Below are 17,751 nucleotides of genomic sequence, written 5' to 3'. Positions count from 1 at the left end.
TCTCAGAAAATAACTGGTTGCATTCACATCTTCTGACATTTAGGAACCCAGAAGACATACAATAGTAGATGATGATGAACCGTTTCGACCAGTGAAATCTTTCATGCTGATGCAGAACGTTAATGCCCTCAAATTCTGCAGATTCCATTTACAATGTTAATTCTTAATACAAGTAGAACATGATCTTTATTTACCTCCCTGAATATCATGTGGACATGTTCTATCTGTGCTTCTCAATTTTACACCAAGTCCCATGTAAAAAGAAACGATAGGTGTATCTTAGTAGACCAAACGTATTCTGCAAATACAAAGTGGATGTATTCCTAAAAAGTAGCTTGCATATCATTGTTACAATATGCATGAGCTTGAATATTGCTGGCATTGGGGAAAAACCCTCATAAGTCACATTTTGGTGAATTTAGTATTTTTTTCTTTATATTTCTATTCTTTTTTTTTTGGTCAGTCCAAAGGTGTGTGAGTGTCACTTTTACAAATTAGTGACCAATCTAAAGTGTTGAAAATGTCTTTTTCACAATGCAATGCTAATGGTTGAACAAACCTACACTTTATGGGGTCTCCTGTAAAATGATGATTTTACAGATACAGTATGAGGACGCCCGACGCCAACGAAATAGGAAAATAAAACTGTCCTTAAATGATCCTCACTAAAATATGTATATGCTGAACACAAATTAAGCCAACAAATGTTTGAAAACAGTTGTAAAATGAAGTGTATTGTCGTTGTATTGTACGTACATGGAAAGTTTTCTAACTTTGAAACGTTTGACTTCTGAGCACATTTGAAAGCTTCCACTTTGGTTGATTTTTATCAGGCCGTCTGTTTGGAGCAGCAGGAGAGCAGCCCTTCATTGGCTCCACATTCTCAAGTGCCTTTCCTCTGGTCAACCACCCAACCTTTGGGGCCCTCTACACTGCTGGAATGGGCAGGCCAGAGTTTGGAGGCCTTGGCTCTCTAGGCATGTCAGCTGCTCTGGCTGCCCACCCCCAGCTTGGAGCCTTGTCTGGTAAGATTGCGGAGTGGGGGGGGGGGGGGGGGGGGGTGCAAGAACTGGAACAGAAGGACTGATATTTGTCTCCTGAGTTGTAAATGTGGTGTTCTTTCTTTCCCTCCTTGACAGAGTGGTGGCGAGCTGCTGAAGCCCATGGGCGCGGAGCCGCCAGCTTTCTTCCATCTTTCATAGGTTTCCCTCCATTCTTCACCCCTCATATTCAGCCAAACCATAGCGCCAGTCCTGTTCAGATGAGAATGCCCAGCAAGAATAGCCAAGAGCCACCGAAAGGTATGCGACCCATTTTGCAATAATGCTCCCTTCCCCTGATCAGTTTTTCCTTGTTCCAAGACAAATTCATTGTTTGGCATCTAGCCACACACACACACCCCTTTTTTTGTTTTTCTCCTAATCTTCTTTCCCGCACCTTTCAATATCATTCTCTTTTATTATGACAGCCGTTAGTGTATATTTTGCAGCCAGCCTGTTTGATGAGTTAGATGCTCAAATCAATATTTGCGTCAGTCCATTCTGTATTTGGTTCCAGATATTTTATTAGATTGTGTATCCACGTGTGCTGAAAAGTTATGAGATGAAACACACATTTTTTTTTATCTTTGAAGGGGTGAATGGTGCAGTAAACGGCAGCAGTGTCTGCCCGCCCACAACGCAGGCAGGGACTTTTTGCGCAAGTCCAACCCCTGTCCAGGCTTCGACCAATCTAACCAAAAAAGCAGAACCCTCCAATAGTCCCTGCCAGAATAGCCCTGCTAAGATGGTGGAAAAACCTGCTCTGAAAACTAAGGAAAGGGTAAGTTGTAGGTTCTTACAATTTTACCAGTTCACTAATACTGCATGTTAAATGTAGATGTATGTAGTATGATTATTTTGTTGTCTTTTCTCAGAAGCAACGTAAGAAGGCAGCAGAGGCTTCCGGAGTAAGTAACAGTGAAACAGGGACATCTTCAGACAGCTCAAGCGACGGGTCCCTCAGCAGTGATTTGGAGGACCTCGCCGAGGATGATGAAGAGGACGACGACGAAGACGAGGACGATGATTTGTCAGACTCTGAGAAACAGTTAAAGAAGAAAACAAGGGTGAATATAAATGATTCACATCAATGGTGGGCTGTACATTTGGGGACTCCATCGGGGACCTAATTAATAATCAATTAATTTGCTTTTTAATACCACCACTACCATCACCAGCTGGAGTAGTTCAGATATTTATCTAATATCATGGCAAAAAACTAAAATAAGTAAAATGCCTCATAGGGCTACAGATGCGCTTAGCTAGTCAAACCTGCCTGTAGCAGGTTTGGCTTAGCTAGTCGAACCTGGCAGGAGCAGGTTTGCTTTGGGCAGCCAATCAAGAGGAGGACAACATTTGAAATCTGATTTTGTTATTGAAACAGAGTACAGTTTTTCAGTTACAACAACCAGCACTAGTGATTCTAAAGGACGAGGACGGATCAGATTGACCGGGCAACACATAAAGGATCTGACTGTTACCAAAAAAAAAAAGTGCAATACAATCCAAGTTGACTACTAAAATGTCTATTTAATGTCTTTTTCTTCTCCAGGTCCTGATACCAGTTACTGGAAAGACAGACTCTGGGCTCTACACAGCGGAAGACCAGGACAACCACATGCAGACAGCCCCCTCCAACCCCCCAAGCCTCATTCCCATAGCCCACTCAGTGTCTCCCCCGATCCTGTCCCAAACCTCACCACTGGCTATACACTCTTCCAGATCCAGACCTGAACAACATTTTAGTGTGATCCAGTCCACTGGTCTGGCTGCCAACTCAAAGTCCCTGGCACTCCTCAGCCAGTCCCACAGGGAGTCCTCGCCGTCTTCCTCCCCCGTGTCCCTCACCCACTCTCCAAATGCGCTCGCCAGCTCTGCATCTCCCAAACGTCCCAAACTGCTGCCCTCCTCCTCTTCCCCACAGCACCTGCCCCTCGCCCTCTCCTCCTCCCCCAAGCCCGTTTCAGTGCCCTCCCCGCCGTGCTCGGCCTTCCCGTTGTCTACCTCCCCGAAAGATTTCACTTTGACCTCATCTGTAACGAGCCCCCACAAGTCCTCGGTCAAGCCGCCGCAGTACGTTACTGCGGGCAGTGCCAAAGCCAACAACAGGAGGAAACTGCTTGAAGACTCACTTGCACAGATCAATGAATTTAGACTGAAACAGGTAAGCCGACCAACTCAATTAAATTGAGGACGTCAAGCCCTAAAGCGACGCAATCACACCGTTATTTTTATTTTGCATTCTACATGGTCCAGAGCCACCAGTGATAAGAGATCATATTAGAAACTCATCCAAAAAAATCTTCTTTCACTCACACAGTCCATCTTTCAAACAAAGATTTTCAGACTATCATGTTCCTTGGTTTACATTTGAATGGCAGCAACACAATCAAATGGCTAAACCCAATGAGATCATCTTATTGTGTGTGACTCATTTCCCAGTTTTTTTTTTCTGTTTTAGAAGCATAGAGGCTCAGTGGCCTAAATTCCCCCTGTGGTTCTCAGCACTTTACTGTATTTCATGGTCTATGAAATGGATTTGTTTCACTTCATGTCACATTTAGTTGAAAGTACAATGCTAAAATGTAACCTTTTCTCTGAAAGACAGACTCAAGGAAGCTTGATGTCAAATGATCATTGAGATTGTCAAATGTGAAGATAAATAACTGGATATTTAGCATTTTTAGAAAGACAACCAGTGTCTTGTTTTTGAATTCTCCGCAGTACCATGCCTGCGGTTATTGTATTAGAACCCCCCCCCCCCCCCCTCCCTCCCTCTCAGTTAACTGTACCAGTGGTCTGCATTGTAGTTAGTCAGCTGCTCAAACAATCAACAGTGATACAAACTGACAGCTCAAGCAACTGCACTTTGTTCCATTTTCCTTCTGACCTTTCATTGTGCCTCTCATTTTTGCCACCCTCCCCTCCCCAACGCCCTGCTGCCTCTTCTTGTTTTCTCTCTCCTCTTCTCCTGTTCCCAGACTCTCATGTCCCAAGGGCAGACGTTCCCAGCTGAGCTAAGGAAGCAGGGGCCAAACAAGTCTCCCAAGGGGAAGTCGCTGTCTTCTTCTCCGTTGCCACCCGCTTTGCCTCCTCCACCCCAGAACAATCACTCCAACCTCTTCCTCTCGAGCGCCTTGCTCGGGCTTCCTGAACCGAATCACCCCAACGGAGTCATCCAAAGCACCACTCAGGACGCACCTTTGGCCCTCATCACCAAACCTCGCAAAAACTCTGCCTCTCAAGGCAAGTCCCCTCAGTGCGATTCTGACGGCGGCTCAATGCCTGTCAATCTCAGCACAGGGGCGAGTAGGACCCAAACAAGTGCCCAGGTTGGGCTTCCGTCGCAGCCGCCTACTACCTCACCTCATGTCACGAGCTATGGATCCAGAAAGAGCAAGACCCCAAAGGGCAAGGGACAGACACTAGGCTTGGCACAAGGACCGGGACAAACAGGGCCTTTAGCAAACTGGAAAGGCTTTTCTCAGAACCACTTGGTACAATCTTTAGTGGATTTGTTTCGTGGAGGAGAGTCAGGGATCGGGATCCCAGGTGTCGGCATCCCCAGTGTTGGCATTCCTGGGATGGGGATTCCTGGTAATTGTAACCCTGCGGCCGGTCTCCCTGCTAATAAGGAATCTGACGACTCGGGCGATGACGACGACGACGACGACGACGAAGATGATGACCTTGAAGAAGAGGAAGAGGAGGATGACGACTCTGATGACAGCTTGTCGGGTTGGTACTTTTATGTGCCGCACTAAACGACACAAAGCACTTCAACCCGTGGTTCTTTTTGTATTTTACTAGCCTTTCAGCTTATTTCTAACAAATGTGTGTATCTTAATCTGTAAATGTTAAGTTTTATTTTAAGTTTGCTTTACTTTCTTTATTGGATAAAGTTTTAATTAACATCAGTTCTTGTTCCTTTTCTAAAATATCCAATATTTCCAAACCTCCTCAAATTGCAATGTTTGCACAGCCAACAAACTGAGCTTCTAGTTCTAAAATTAAAATGTAGTTTCTCATCGTCTGCGGAGTGTGCCTCGACTTGATCCAAAGTCAAATTGTGTCATCCATTTGCTCCAATGGACTGCAGCAAGCCATTCGACTCTTTTGAAAATTAAGGATATTCAATGAAATTTCACACTTCCCAAAAAATGATCTGTTAAATTCATTTCACTTTGCCAAAGTTAATTTTTTTCTTCACTTTTTACAGTTTTTAGGAGCATTTTTTCCACCCAATCCCTTTGTAAGATAGATTTGAACAATTATTGCAGACTTGCATGTTTGCGGTTCACTATTTTCCATGTCTTTGCGCTTCAATTTAAATGTTAAAAATGAATATAATCATGACAAGCAGTGGTAATCGTTTCTAGAGAATCTCCGCCTCTGATTTTTTTTTTTTTTTCCCGTGGACTGAATGCAAACTCTGGATCGTGCAGTCATTCCAGGGTGCTATACACAATTCTTGGGATCCTAAACATTACAGCTTTTGTGTGGTGGTCTTGCCACAAATCAAGCATGTTAGAAGTGTGACAGCATGTCCCAGTTCCTGCCAAAGTACTGTAACTTCACAGAGCCATTGAGGAATAATGGATCCATATTCCCAACAACAGAGATGATTGTTTTGAGGCTTTGCAACACGGCGCACGTTGTACGTTGGTTGTTTCCCTAGCTCAAAATATGAGTTGCCTGTCTGTATACTGTAAAAACCCCGAAATGCTTACAGCGCTAAAAACTTGTAATAGCTTCCCTGTACTCAATTGTGACTTTGTGTTTGGTTTCCTGTCTAGAATCAGACAGCAACTCAGACAGTGACATCTCTGGGAAGAAAGTAAAGGAATCCAAGTCGCTGTCATCCAGCTCGTCAAAGAAGGAAATGACTCCCCGCGGGCAAAACAAAGGCCCAGAACTACTAAACACCTCAGCCAATCACACAGCCACCAGCTGCTCCCCTCTCAATCTCCAGGTCATCAAGACGCCCACTATGGTCACCAGCTCCAGTGCCTTGGCTTATCACAGCTCTCCTGGCTCCTCCTACAGCCTAGTCTCTCCATTAGGTAATGTATGAAATATCTAATGCAGACTCGTTTGGGGGGAAAAAAAGAGATGAAGATTGGTTCGGTACCTCCTGCTGACTTGTTGCAAGCAGCAGATGTTCACTTTATCATCATTAAATACAAAGAAAAGCTGCACAATCCGATTCGAGCATTTGCCTGTGCTCTATGACACAATACGTTGAAGAGGAAGGAATCAGTCCCTTTTCAAAAGTAGAAAGAATGCAGTAACTGGAGAAAGCCATGGTCTTGTAGTGGCATGCCTGTGAGACTCCTGTTCTGATACAGCTCTATCAGTGGATCAAGATTGCTTTCCAGAGAAAGTAGGACTTTAGTAGCCAAAGCTGGCATTTTTCTTCCTGCCTTGGCTTAACAATAATTTGATGTGCTGTAAATGAAAACAATCTAATGTTTATAATGTCAAGGCACTTTCGAAAAAGAGTATGGAAATTGCTTACCGATTGAAACAACTAAATGCTCAGTTCAGTTTTTAGAAAGTCCCAAAGTTAAGCAATAACATGCCCGCATTAAGATTAGGATGTTCAATAGCACTTGTTTTTAGAACGATGCCAATACAAGTACTTAACTCTTGAGTTGTCACTGATACCAATATCAAGCACTAATATCACTAGCAGTTTTGATGCATCAAATATCCTAAGAAAGCGATGACAGATCATTTTAGAGTAAGACCAATGCAGCATTTTTCTTAAAATTGCATGAAAGTAATGGCAATTTTCTATGATCCTTTTCCATTCCTGTATGCTTGCAATAATTGTATCTGTCAGACGTGTATGCTTGTATTTCCCTATTGTCAAATGGCCACAAGAGACAAATCAACCTCCGTCACGAGAACAGATACTTCAAATAAGGCTGTTATCGATTCAACACCTGGTATCGTTCCTAATCCAAAAATATTTTCCATATGAACACCTTTCACATTTTTCCAACTCATTCAGACCCCTTCCAATTTCATTTGAAAAGTTCCAACTCATTTTCCAGCAATTTAGTGCAGCTACAGTTCACAAGTATGCACTTGCAACATGTGCATAAATGACATGAGGGACATGCCATTCCTAAAGTTGCGTGTGCAAGTGTGCCATTTTCCACTTGTGTGTTTTTGCTGTAAAATTACCACTGAATGTTTTTCCACAGGTTTAGGAAAGAGAAAGCGGGTGATGGATGAGAAGGATTTGATGACGCCTCTGGAGTTGGGGTACGGGTCATTTCAATCCGTGCCGTCAACCACTTCACTTTTGATATTTTAATTAATGTCTTTTCATGACTGTTGTTATCACAAACCAAGGTGGCGGAGAGAAACGCGAATCAAAAACATGTCAGGGAGGCCTCAGGGGGATGTAGCCTACTACGCACCATGTGGCAAGAAACTGAGACAATACCCAGATGTGATGAAGGTATGCTCAAACAAACTAATGTCAACTGCTAGTTTTGACCCAATTTCCACATTTGCTCAAGCTACTTGTACCCCTATGACTCCCATTCAGCTTCCTGTGACCCTAATAGCGAGAAGTTATTCTTAGCGTCTTTTTTTGTGCCACTTTCCTCACCTCTCCCTTCACAAAGCAATGATTAATGATTCGTGTTGGGATGCACAGCTTTGGCCTCATTTGTACAGCACGCTGCAGTTAATGTTTATTTGGTTCAACAGCGATTGTCAAACGGCCTCTAGTACAGTGGTCCAAATCGAAAAAAAAATGACGGCTCAGTAGTACCCACTCACTGCTCATCCATCAGTCAGCAGGCAGTTAAAAAAAGAATGTCTGTCCACGGAGAAGTAAGAAAGAGCCTGAAATGTGCACCCCAAGGTCCCAAATGTTTTTCCTTCAATAAGAGCTTTTGCTCTTTTTGTTACTGTCGTCTAGCTTTTATCGTGATTTGCAAGGCTGCACAGATTCACTGTAACTGTAGACACCCACCCGTCCCTAGTCTAGCCTCCCAGCTGCTTTTCAATGTCGCCAATTTCGTCTTTTTCTGCCTAAACCAACGCCATTTATTATTTTCTCTTCTGTAGTATCTATCCAGAAATGGAATAAGTGGCATCACGCGTGATAATTTTAGCTTCAGTGCAAAGATCAGGGTTGGTGACTTCTATGAAGCCAGAGAAGGACCCCAGGTGAACGCCTTTCATCTCTCTCCCTCTCTCTTATATGAAAAGACATTTGAGCATTTATTGGTATCCCTGATATCCATCTTAAGGTCAAGGAACTTAGTTGACACTAGTAGAAAAACTGTGCTTTAAGAGTAATAACGTTAGTAATAAGGCACAGTCATTCTACCGGTACACCCGAACTAACCATTCAACTTGTGCCCTTAATTGTCTCACCATTGATGATAACAAGCACACAAGTACACGAATATTAAGTTGGGCATCCTTGATATGGAATAAATGTTCAAATGGCATTCCCGACTCTCTCTCTCTCCCTCTCCTTGATCCCTGTTCAGGCTGAGCAAGGGCAGGGACAGGAATCACGCAGAGGCCAAGTTAATAATCAGATGACCTCACTTCCACGGGTGGCCTGTGTTGCCATGTTACTTGCTTTCTATACTTACCTTAAACTCAACAAGAACATTGATTACATATTTAAAATAATACATTTCCAATGAAACATTCTTGATTATTTTTTTTTTGGATTCCTATTTAAATTCTTCCTCAAGTGTTGAATGTTAACAAGTTGTTCACCACTTTCCCCTCCCAAACTCTCTCTGCATGTATTTCCCATCTCTCCAGGGTTTACAGTGGAACCTGTTAAAGGAAGAGGAAGTCATTCCTCACATTTTGGCAATGGAGGGCCGCCGGGGTCGTCCCCCCAATTCAGAACGTCAGTTAGCAGGCGACAGTGCCAAAGCTAACCGGCGGAGGAAAGGCCGACCTCCAAATGTGGGCGACCCCTTGGTCCCGGAAGGTCCCAGTCCCAGTGAGGTCAAACTCTTGCGCAAATTAGAAGCTCAAGGTCAGTCGAGAAATTGAGCCCCGAGTATCTGTTGGGTCATGCTGAGAAAAGAAGCAGCAAAACTACTCGTAGTACCGATTGACTGTTTGCTAATATTTCCTTGTTTCCTTCATGTTTCTGTTTTTCTTATTTTTCTCCAACCTCTAAACCAGTGGTTCTTAACCTTGTTGGAGGTACCAAACCCTGCCAGTTTCATATGCACATTCACCGAACCCCTCTTTAGTGAAAAATATAATTATTTCTTTCAAATTCAAGACAGAGGTGTTTTTTACTGTTGCACAAAATGAGCCGTGCATGAACATCACCTTGTTCAAAGAACAAAGTCAACACAATGCATGAACTCACAACTCTTGACTTCTGCTGTTGCCTTTGCGATACCAGTTCAGATGTGTGTCATCACAAATTTACACGATAAATCAGGTGTGTTTGGACCTCCGCAGTGGAGGCTCTGGCGAACCCCTGAGACCGACTCACCGAACCCCTTGGGTTTGATCGAACCCAGGTTAAGAACCACTCTAAAGCACTTACTTAATCATTTAGGATCTCAACCATGGTTACTTTTTATGTTGTTGACATCTGTGGATGTTGGGTAAAAAGTATACAACATTTTAAAACCCAGGAAGTAAAATAAAAAATAAAAATCACCAGGAAAAAGAAATACTCAAAGGTCCGATACAAGAAGCGTCAACTTAAGTACAGTAATTAAGTGATTAGAAGTCATCACTTCTCACCACTGTTGTCGATCCACTTTTAGATCAACAAACACGCCTTCATTATCATTTGTTCAGAAAAGGAAGGTCAGGCATAAAAATTCCTCACTGACAACTTATCTCTTTTTCGGTGTTTAGAAATAGCCCGACAGGCAGCCCAGATGAAACTGATGAGAAAACTAGAAAAGCAGGCACTGGCACGTGCTGCCAAAGAAGCTCGGAAACAGCAAGGTAGGTCCTTTTGTTTTGTCAGGTATAATGGTCAGTCATTGCGTTTATGAATTAATACTGTGAAAGCTGTTTTTGAGTTAAGGTCCCATCTATTAGTGTGCTGTTTGTCCTCACTCGTAAAATGCCCTAGTCGATTGACAAGGCTGTGCTAGTAGAATAACCTGTCTTAAAAGTAATGTTCTTTTCCGCTACAGTTTTTTTTTTTTTCTTCACTGTTGTATGACACTACTGCATTCAAGTAGGTCAACTCAGGCATACTAGTTGAACAACTCCATGTTACCAGTGGGAGAAAACTGCAGGAGATGACATCTATCTACTAGTGTAGCACCAGATGTTAACTAGTAGAATCTTGTTTCTAGCACATGGCCTTTTTAGATGGACAGCAAGGGTACTAATTAAATGCTTCAACATCTCTCCATAGAGAACATGAACTTGAGCTGTGCTTTAATGTGAGATTTGAGTTTAGGAATATCTGAATTCATCATACACCACTGTTATGCCTACATTTACAAAAAACATTCAACCGGTAAAACACATTTTTCTGTTCAGATTTGCTAACAAATTAAAGTGATTAGACATTTTACTCAATATGACATTTCGGGATCAAACTATTTCATGTGAACACTGAATAATGAAAGTTATATTTAATCATCAAAATACCATTTGGTTAATCGGCTTTTACATACTGGTTTATTAACCATTACAGAAAGATAAAATGACAATTACTATTTGTAATTAGCAGTGCTCTTAATTTGGGGCGTCTGTGTCACAAACGAAACATCGGGTACTCTAATAAAGTTGCTTTGCACTGTTAAGCACTTAAAGGGAATTGGGCAGATGAGATAGATTTGTACATCATCAATGCATTGATTTGAGTCATGAAACTCACCTTTTGGTGTTTTGGCAAAATACATGTTGGCAAAGTAAACTACACCAGCTATTGTTAGCAAAAACATACATTCAGTTTCATTTTGACTATGCACAAGTTCCCTGATTGATCAAGTGACTTTTGTTGATTGCCTACTTCACATTCAGACACACAGAACACCGACAGTGGAAGCTGACAGCATGAAAGATGCCAACCAAGCCTTTTAGGCGCAATTAAAGGCTACTAAATCTGTCACTGGGATACATCTGGGAGTCCAGCTGTGTAGGCCAATTTTGTAGTTAATCATATCAACTCTAAATTCTTGCAGCGATTATGGCAGCAGAGGAGAGACGGAAGCAAAAAGAGCAGATCAAGATTCTCAAGCAGCAGGTATGTACACTCCATGTCACTCAGTCAGAAATGCTCAGCCAGCCAGATCTACTCTGATTCTACTCTGTTCTATTCCGCTAGCATCAGATACGGTTGTCTTTTTGCCTAAATGAACAACGGTATTGTCATGTAAAGCAATTTTATCCATTTTTACACAGGCGGGGTCAAATTTAACTCATTTAAGTCGTTCTTAAGTACATGTGATGTCTCTGATGATGTCACTTATTTACTAAAATGGAGTTCAGATTTTCCTGTGTATTTAAATCAAGATGAAATAAAAGTCTTGACTCGGTGTATATTTTAATGGGGCAATGGTAACTAACAGTGTTCAAGAGAGCTTGAAACAGTTCCAACAATTATCTGTGTTTACACTACATTTGTAATGGCTCCCGCAGAAACATAGTACACCTGTTGGTTTTTTGATGGGTCATGGGAAAAATCTCAAAATAAGCCCGTCATAAAGAGTGGTGCCTGAGGCACGAATTTAATTTATTCTGCAACCATGCACATAATTTATAACGTTCACACTTCAAATCATCTTTTCCTATTAAAATGGAAGGAGCCCAATGAATAAAATTGCTATGTTTGCAATAAATGGCATTCATAATATTTTACTTTTCTAAAAACACATCAGTTACACTTAAAGAGAGTGTAAATTAAACTGTATTTTTCTGCATTATTTTACTTCAATTGACATTTTGCTGTTTCTTTTGACGCGTGTGCCTTGACCATCTAGTGGAAGTATCATACAAACATATAAATATACATTGTTAGCATCAAGCCAAAGGGTCATATCAAAGGCAAAACTATAATGTTGTTCCAACTTGCATTTCTCTTGGTTTTATTTTATTTTTTGAAGGGCGAATGGCAAACAGCTTGAAGCCTCTTTTTTGGGATGATTCTTTAAAGGGGCCTGCAGGGATTGGATTGGTAACAGTGTAAGCGTAAAACAACAAAACAAGTGGTGTAAAATACAAAAGTGCTTTCTCTTTTCTCTTCAACAATAAAGATTCATCCGTTAATGTCAGACAGACCTTCCTAATTTAATATACGTAGTCACCAATTGTGATGATGTTATTGGGTGAATTGACTCCAAATATATTGTCTGCATAGTAAATTGACCCAAAACATATTGTGTCTGCATAGTAACAAAAAAAATGTTTTGTTCCACCCACAGGAAAAGATCAAGCGTATTCAGCAGATTCGGATGGAGAAAGAACTCAGGGCACAGCAAATTTTGGAGGTATAGAATCTGACCCAACAGCACCTGATTAAGCAGAACATTCCTGGATAGTTGCAGGCCCTCCGATGACTGTATAGTATTTTTAATCTTCCTAAAGCTCATTACTGAATAGTGGCCTGCTTTGGAGGCGTTGCGTCTTCCTAGGCATAATTCCATATGGAACTAATGCTAAATTGGTCTTGGTTGACGGCTGTTGAATATTAAAATGGCAGTTGGTTCCTCTTCAGACCTTATTTAAATTGGACAGAAAAGTATTTTTTTCCACATCAGACAACAGTAACATTTCAGCGTAAGTGGGTCGAGTGGAAAGAGGAGAAAAAAAAAAAAAAAGGTGCCGCACACAAACACACACGCGGAGATGCTTACACATACACAGACGCACATATCCAGGCGCTCGCAATTATAATGCCGCAGCTTCAAAGTGTTTTAGGACTAAATCAATTTTGAGTCGACATGGTTGACAAGACGCCCTTAACAGGAAGCTTTGACGTTTTCACAATTACGTGTTAAAGAGATACATAATTCATTGGCAGTGTTTTACAAATGTGAGGGATGTGCAAACTTTGGGCTGAAGCCATGGCAGAAGCCAAGCTCTTCTGAGACTGATTGACATGTGTCACTTCTTGACTTGAATCTTTATTTGCAGGCCAAGCGGAGAAAGAAGGAAGAAGCGGCCAATGCTAAAATATTGGAAGCTGAAAAACGAATCAAGGTATGACCAAAGCCCTAGAATGAATTGTTGCTTGCTCAAGATGTACAGGGTTTGAAATTGCAGCCTATTATTAATAATAATATATGAATGTATTTTTTGGTGACATTTCATATTTATTCACATTTAGCATCTCTATACTACATTTGCATTACTGGCTGTGACTGTGTACTCACCTTACTCAATCAAGGCATCGCAAATCGTAACACTCGCAGTGTAATGGCAAAGTTTGCTGGCATACAAACCGTTTAAAAATATCTTTTCATCCACAGTGTGGAAGTGTCAGCAACCCAAATTATTTCATTAAAATTATGTATAAATCGTCAATAGATTTACCGGTCACACTTGCACGTGTGAATGAAAACTTGAACTTGTACTGTATTCATGTTTTAGGGGCAAAATGTGACCATTTAGTGGCAGTCTGGAGCCCAGCTCTATTTTGCACTGTTTTGTCTTACTAGTAATACGGACGGCGAGGATGCCCGAGTTGTCCCATTCATTAGTTAGTACTCTATCCAAAAGATTACTGAGGCAATTTCATTGCTGAGCTTTTTTTGTCTTACAGCAAAGCTCGCTAGTGTTCCTTTTCAGTTGGCGTGGCTTCTAAAAAACAATGTAGGGATTGGCAGGAGTATCACAGTGCATTGATCTTCCCCCCTCATCTCTCTTTTGTCTCCAAGGAAAAGGAGCTGAGAAGACAGCAGGCGGAGATCCTGAAGCACCAGGTAGGCCCACTACAACTTATCCGCTAGTTACTGCTCAACAAAAAAAGCAATTTGCCACTGTGTGTGTGTGTGTGTGTGTGTGTGTGTGTGTGTGTGTGTGTGTGTGTGTGTGTGTGTGTGTGTGTGTTTGGCTTTCTTTCAGTCTGTGTTTTAAGTAAGTGTGTGAAAGTGTGTGTGTGTGTTTAAAAATCAAAACATCAGCTTCTAATGAAAGTCATGAGTAATTCTGAATATCAAAACACTATGCTTTCTGGTTCTGGATTTTACTTCTGTTTCATAATATTTTGCCAACTCTCTCTGCCAGGAGTTGGAGAGGCATAGACTAGATATGGTATGGGTATGTTTATTTTTGTACATCTAACACCTGCATCGTGTAACTGGTTGTGTTATGGTTGTCATAGCAATGCATTAAGTGTAGCACTGGCTGCTGTCATACTACATTCTTCTGCATGGCTTTCCAGCAAAACAAAAGAGAAAAAAAAAAGTCAGTATGCTGCCTCCATCTGCTCGTCCTGAGGGACAACTGACCGTGTCACATTGGCCAGGCAGCTTCTGTCCCCCTCCCCCATTACCTCCTCCTACCCCCCCGCCCCTTCTTCTACTCAGAATGCATTGCAAAGACTCCTAGTCAAACCACACTTCACTGTGTCTCAAAAGTGCACTCGAAGAGTTTCCATCCATTACACACATCGTCTTAATTGTTGTATTGGAGTAGCGTGTGTTGCTCATGAGTGGGGTTGCAAAATTGCAGGAATTTTCTGACAGGAACTTGAGGTTAATGGGAGTTAAGGTGGAACCTCGGGTTTCGGAATTACTAGTCCCTTCCGTAATGTCCCAATCACCATATTTTTTTAAATATTTTGCTGCGAGTTCTTTTGTGAATTCTGCCGCGTTTCTCGCAGTCTTTATCCGGCTCTCAGACCTTAAAAATAAAAGCATGCCAGGTCTCACCAAAGGTCTCGCTATCTTTGGTCCTATGGTGTCTTATTTAGGAGTCACGCACAAGCTATTTTGTGTATATCGAGTGTGATTACTAAATACGCCATCGTGTGGACCGAAAAAGTGTGGTGAAGTTGATATTACACTACTGCTTGCTTTCATTTTGGAAGTCTGAGTCACATCCATGTTGCGCCTGAGTTGCTGAGACGACCAGGGAACGCATCATAAAAGTTTGTATTCTAATCTGGCCTTTTTTTACACATTCCACAAAAATGCTTCGGATGAACGTGCACGGATTCTTGGAAAAGATGCATGCCGTTCCAATTCAATGCTATAATTTTGCTGAAAATTGACTGCAAAATGTTGCAAACCCCTTTGCAAACCTAGTCATGAGTGATTGAGACAATTTGGCCCAGTCGTCAAGCTTGTGTCAGTTTGCCCATATATCTGTTCTGCCATCCAAGCGCTGGACTTGATTCTGCCCCAGCCTCTCTTATCATTCACCGTTCATGCACACATCTGAAACGCGTTACTTGAAATGACTTTATCTTCATCGTGGAGAATTGAGACGCTTCAGTCGGATCTCCCACGTCACTGTCGGCTCATTTGACGGCTGAAACTGCATGTTGCCAGATGATCGCCGTGATCGATTCCACCATGGGGACAAATGGGTTCTGTAGAGCATTTTCTTTGGTGGGCCTGACTATGCTGCTTATAGCCCTTCTCACAAATGCATAGCTGCAGCTGAATCTAAAAAGGTCTGCCGATCTATCTGTGCCTTAAAATGATCTGTAAGAGCTGGGTGCAATTTACTGAAAGTAATATTGGTATTTAAAGAATTGGACGGGCAATTCAAGTGGATCTTATTGTACATGTTTTATCCATTGATCCAGGTATATGTTTCAGACCCAATTTACGATAGTTGAAAATCCTAGATGAAGAGACATCGAGGGGGTGTAACAAAAAAACAAAAAACATTTGAACTGGAAAATCAGTTTTGATTCAAAAGATGCCAACGTATCAGTTTGCACCGAATTGTTCCATTTTAAAATATATGGAGATATGCAGCTAATTATCGATATATCATTGAAGGAACTGGCTCATTTATCGTATTATATATTTCCAAATGACCGGAAACATTGCACCGTACCCTCTCAAACTGAGCTGTACAATATCAAAGTGAATTGTAATCCCACTTGCTTTGATCTATTTGTCACTCTCATATTATGTTTACAGTAAAACTGAACCATAAAAAAAGAAAAAGAAACATATATTTAGTACATGAAATTGTTCAACCAAACCACATATCAAAAATCAGATAGCGTTATGCAAACAGTGATGCCTTGAGTTTAATTTATTCTGTAGCCAAGCTTAACACAATTTTCACATTGAACAAATTTTCCACTAATTGAAAGGCTATTTTTCTAATTATGTGGCCCAAAAAACACAAATTCCTAATACGTGTTTTAAATAAAGAAAAGCAGCCCTGTAATGTTAAGTATCAAAACATAATAAAAAAACATCACACAGTCATTTTGGCTTGTTAACAACAATGTCAGGCTCTCCAACCAGCTCTGTCCGATCAGCCATTTAACCATGCTTGAAGTATTTTTTGAAAGTCAACGGCGCCACTGTATTGTAAAAAGATTGATAAAATATAGATGTATATATATCGTTTGGGCATGGATAATGAAGCTCTGTATTATATTTGTGAAAATCACTATTAGATTTCAATTTAGTTGAAAAGAAAACCAACACAAGGACTGCCAGCCTCCCAGCCTGTTTTTCCACCCCCACGTATCACAATGTTAAAATGCTCCTAACAACCATTTGAGTCAGTGTGCTGGGAATGTTCTTGGCAGGCTGAACTAGTGGTAATTGCGTCCTTTGGTGGATCACAGTGGGAATGACACTCGCATACCGTTGAGGGGAAAACCTGAAGAGATCAGATAAAATGATAGTCAGTTACCGGTGATTCTCGTGGCCTTTTGCAGGAGACTATGAATCATCCATCCACCAGTGAACAAAATAGATGTCTCATCCTCAACAGTCTCATACTGTGCTAATACTAAAGCTGCCAAATCCACTGAAGTGCAAATGCTGTTTGTAGCTCATCATTCCTTTTTTGTCGTCCCTTCCACTAAATATTATTAGTAAAGCGTCAAAGAAATGTCACCAATGACTAATACAATATATTATCTTCTGGCAAACAATATTTTGTGGCTTCTATTCTGTCCGCTTTAGCTTAGATGCACCGTCACTGATTTCAGCTGCTTCTCTTTTTTGAGCCTGTCATCACATCTATTACGTATCGCATCTATGTGTTGCTTTTTGGTTGTCATCGTACTACTGTACTCTTCACGTAATGCTTCCACCATACATGTGACAGTGTATACATGTGAAGCATCGTTTTGTGTTTGTTCCAAGTATGATTCCTCGAATTACTGTTGTTTTTAATACACACTAAAATTGTATGGCCTCGATCAGGCTTATTTGCAGTATGTCCCTGTTACTTACTGTAATGTGCCTTTCTTTTCTGCCACTGTAGGAGAGAGAAAGGAGGAGGCAGCATGTAATGCTGATGAAGGCTGTTGAGGCTCGCAAGAAAGCAGAGGTAGTCATAGGCTGAAAAATCTAAAGACCTACACATGTGCGCACACGCACGCCACCGGGGGTGTGCAAACTTTTTCCAGGCTAAAAAGGAATCAACCGGGAATTCAAAATCACTGCTTTTCAGGAAATTTCCCCAAAAATTCAAGCCATCCTGTTCAATTGCTAATTTGATACGCTAAACAAAAATGCACATTTATTATACTGTCTTTGATTAAAACGGTGTGGATGACGGCCATGAGTGATGAAAGAAATAC

General features: G+C 41.4%; 1 protein-coding gene across 6 annotated transcripts in view; it reads left to right on the top strand.

Annotated features, from left to right (window-relative positions):
* The window catches only part of baz2ba (bromodomain adjacent to zinc finger domain, 2Ba), a 77,506-nt gene that overhangs the window by 48,933 nt on the left and 10,822 nt on the right, over positions 1-17,751 (top strand). For 2 of the 6 annotated variants that reach the window (XM_085908074.1, XM_085908071.1), the window contains exons 4-21: positions 834-1,025; positions 1,140-1,301; positions 1,634-1,821; positions 1,916-2,107; positions 2,593-3,204; positions 4,022-4,778; positions 5,837-6,103; positions 7,253-7,313; positions 7,404-7,512; positions 8,130-8,231; positions 8,847-9,069; positions 9,918-10,010; positions 11,207-11,268; positions 12,446-12,511; positions 13,158-13,223; positions 13,901-13,945; positions 14,250-14,276; positions 17,433-17,498. In XM_085908074.1, coding sequence (XP_085764200.1) covers positions 834-1,025; positions 1,140-1,301; positions 1,634-1,821; positions 1,916-2,107; positions 2,593-3,204; positions 4,022-4,778; positions 5,837-6,103; positions 7,253-7,313; positions 7,404-7,512; positions 8,130-8,231; positions 8,847-9,069; positions 9,918-10,010; positions 11,207-11,268; positions 12,446-12,511; positions 13,158-13,223; positions 13,901-13,945; positions 14,250-14,276; positions 17,433-17,498 — 3,290 coding nt within the window. The remainder of the gene's footprint in view (positions 1-833; positions 1,026-1,139; positions 1,302-1,633; positions 1,822-1,915; positions 2,108-2,592; positions 3,205-4,021; positions 4,779-5,836; positions 6,104-7,252; positions 7,314-7,403; positions 7,513-8,129; positions 8,232-8,846; positions 9,070-9,917; positions 10,011-11,206; positions 11,269-12,445; positions 12,512-13,157; positions 13,224-13,900; positions 13,946-14,249; positions 14,277-17,432; positions 17,499-17,751) is intronic. The other 4 variants (XM_085908076.1, XM_085908073.1, XM_085908077.1 and 1 more) reach the window with 2 other exon arrangements.

This window comes from Syngnathus leptorhynchus, chromosome 3 (assembly GCF_054491065.1).
Source record: "Syngnathus leptorhynchus isolate UIUO chromosome 3, UIUO_Slep, whole genome shotgun sequence".
Lineage (NCBI taxonomy): Eukaryota > Metazoa > Chordata > Actinopteri > Syngnathiformes > Syngnathidae > Syngnathus > Syngnathus leptorhynchus.
Note: the sequence above shows the minus strand (reverse complement) of the source record. Positions and strands in the feature narration are given on the sequence as shown.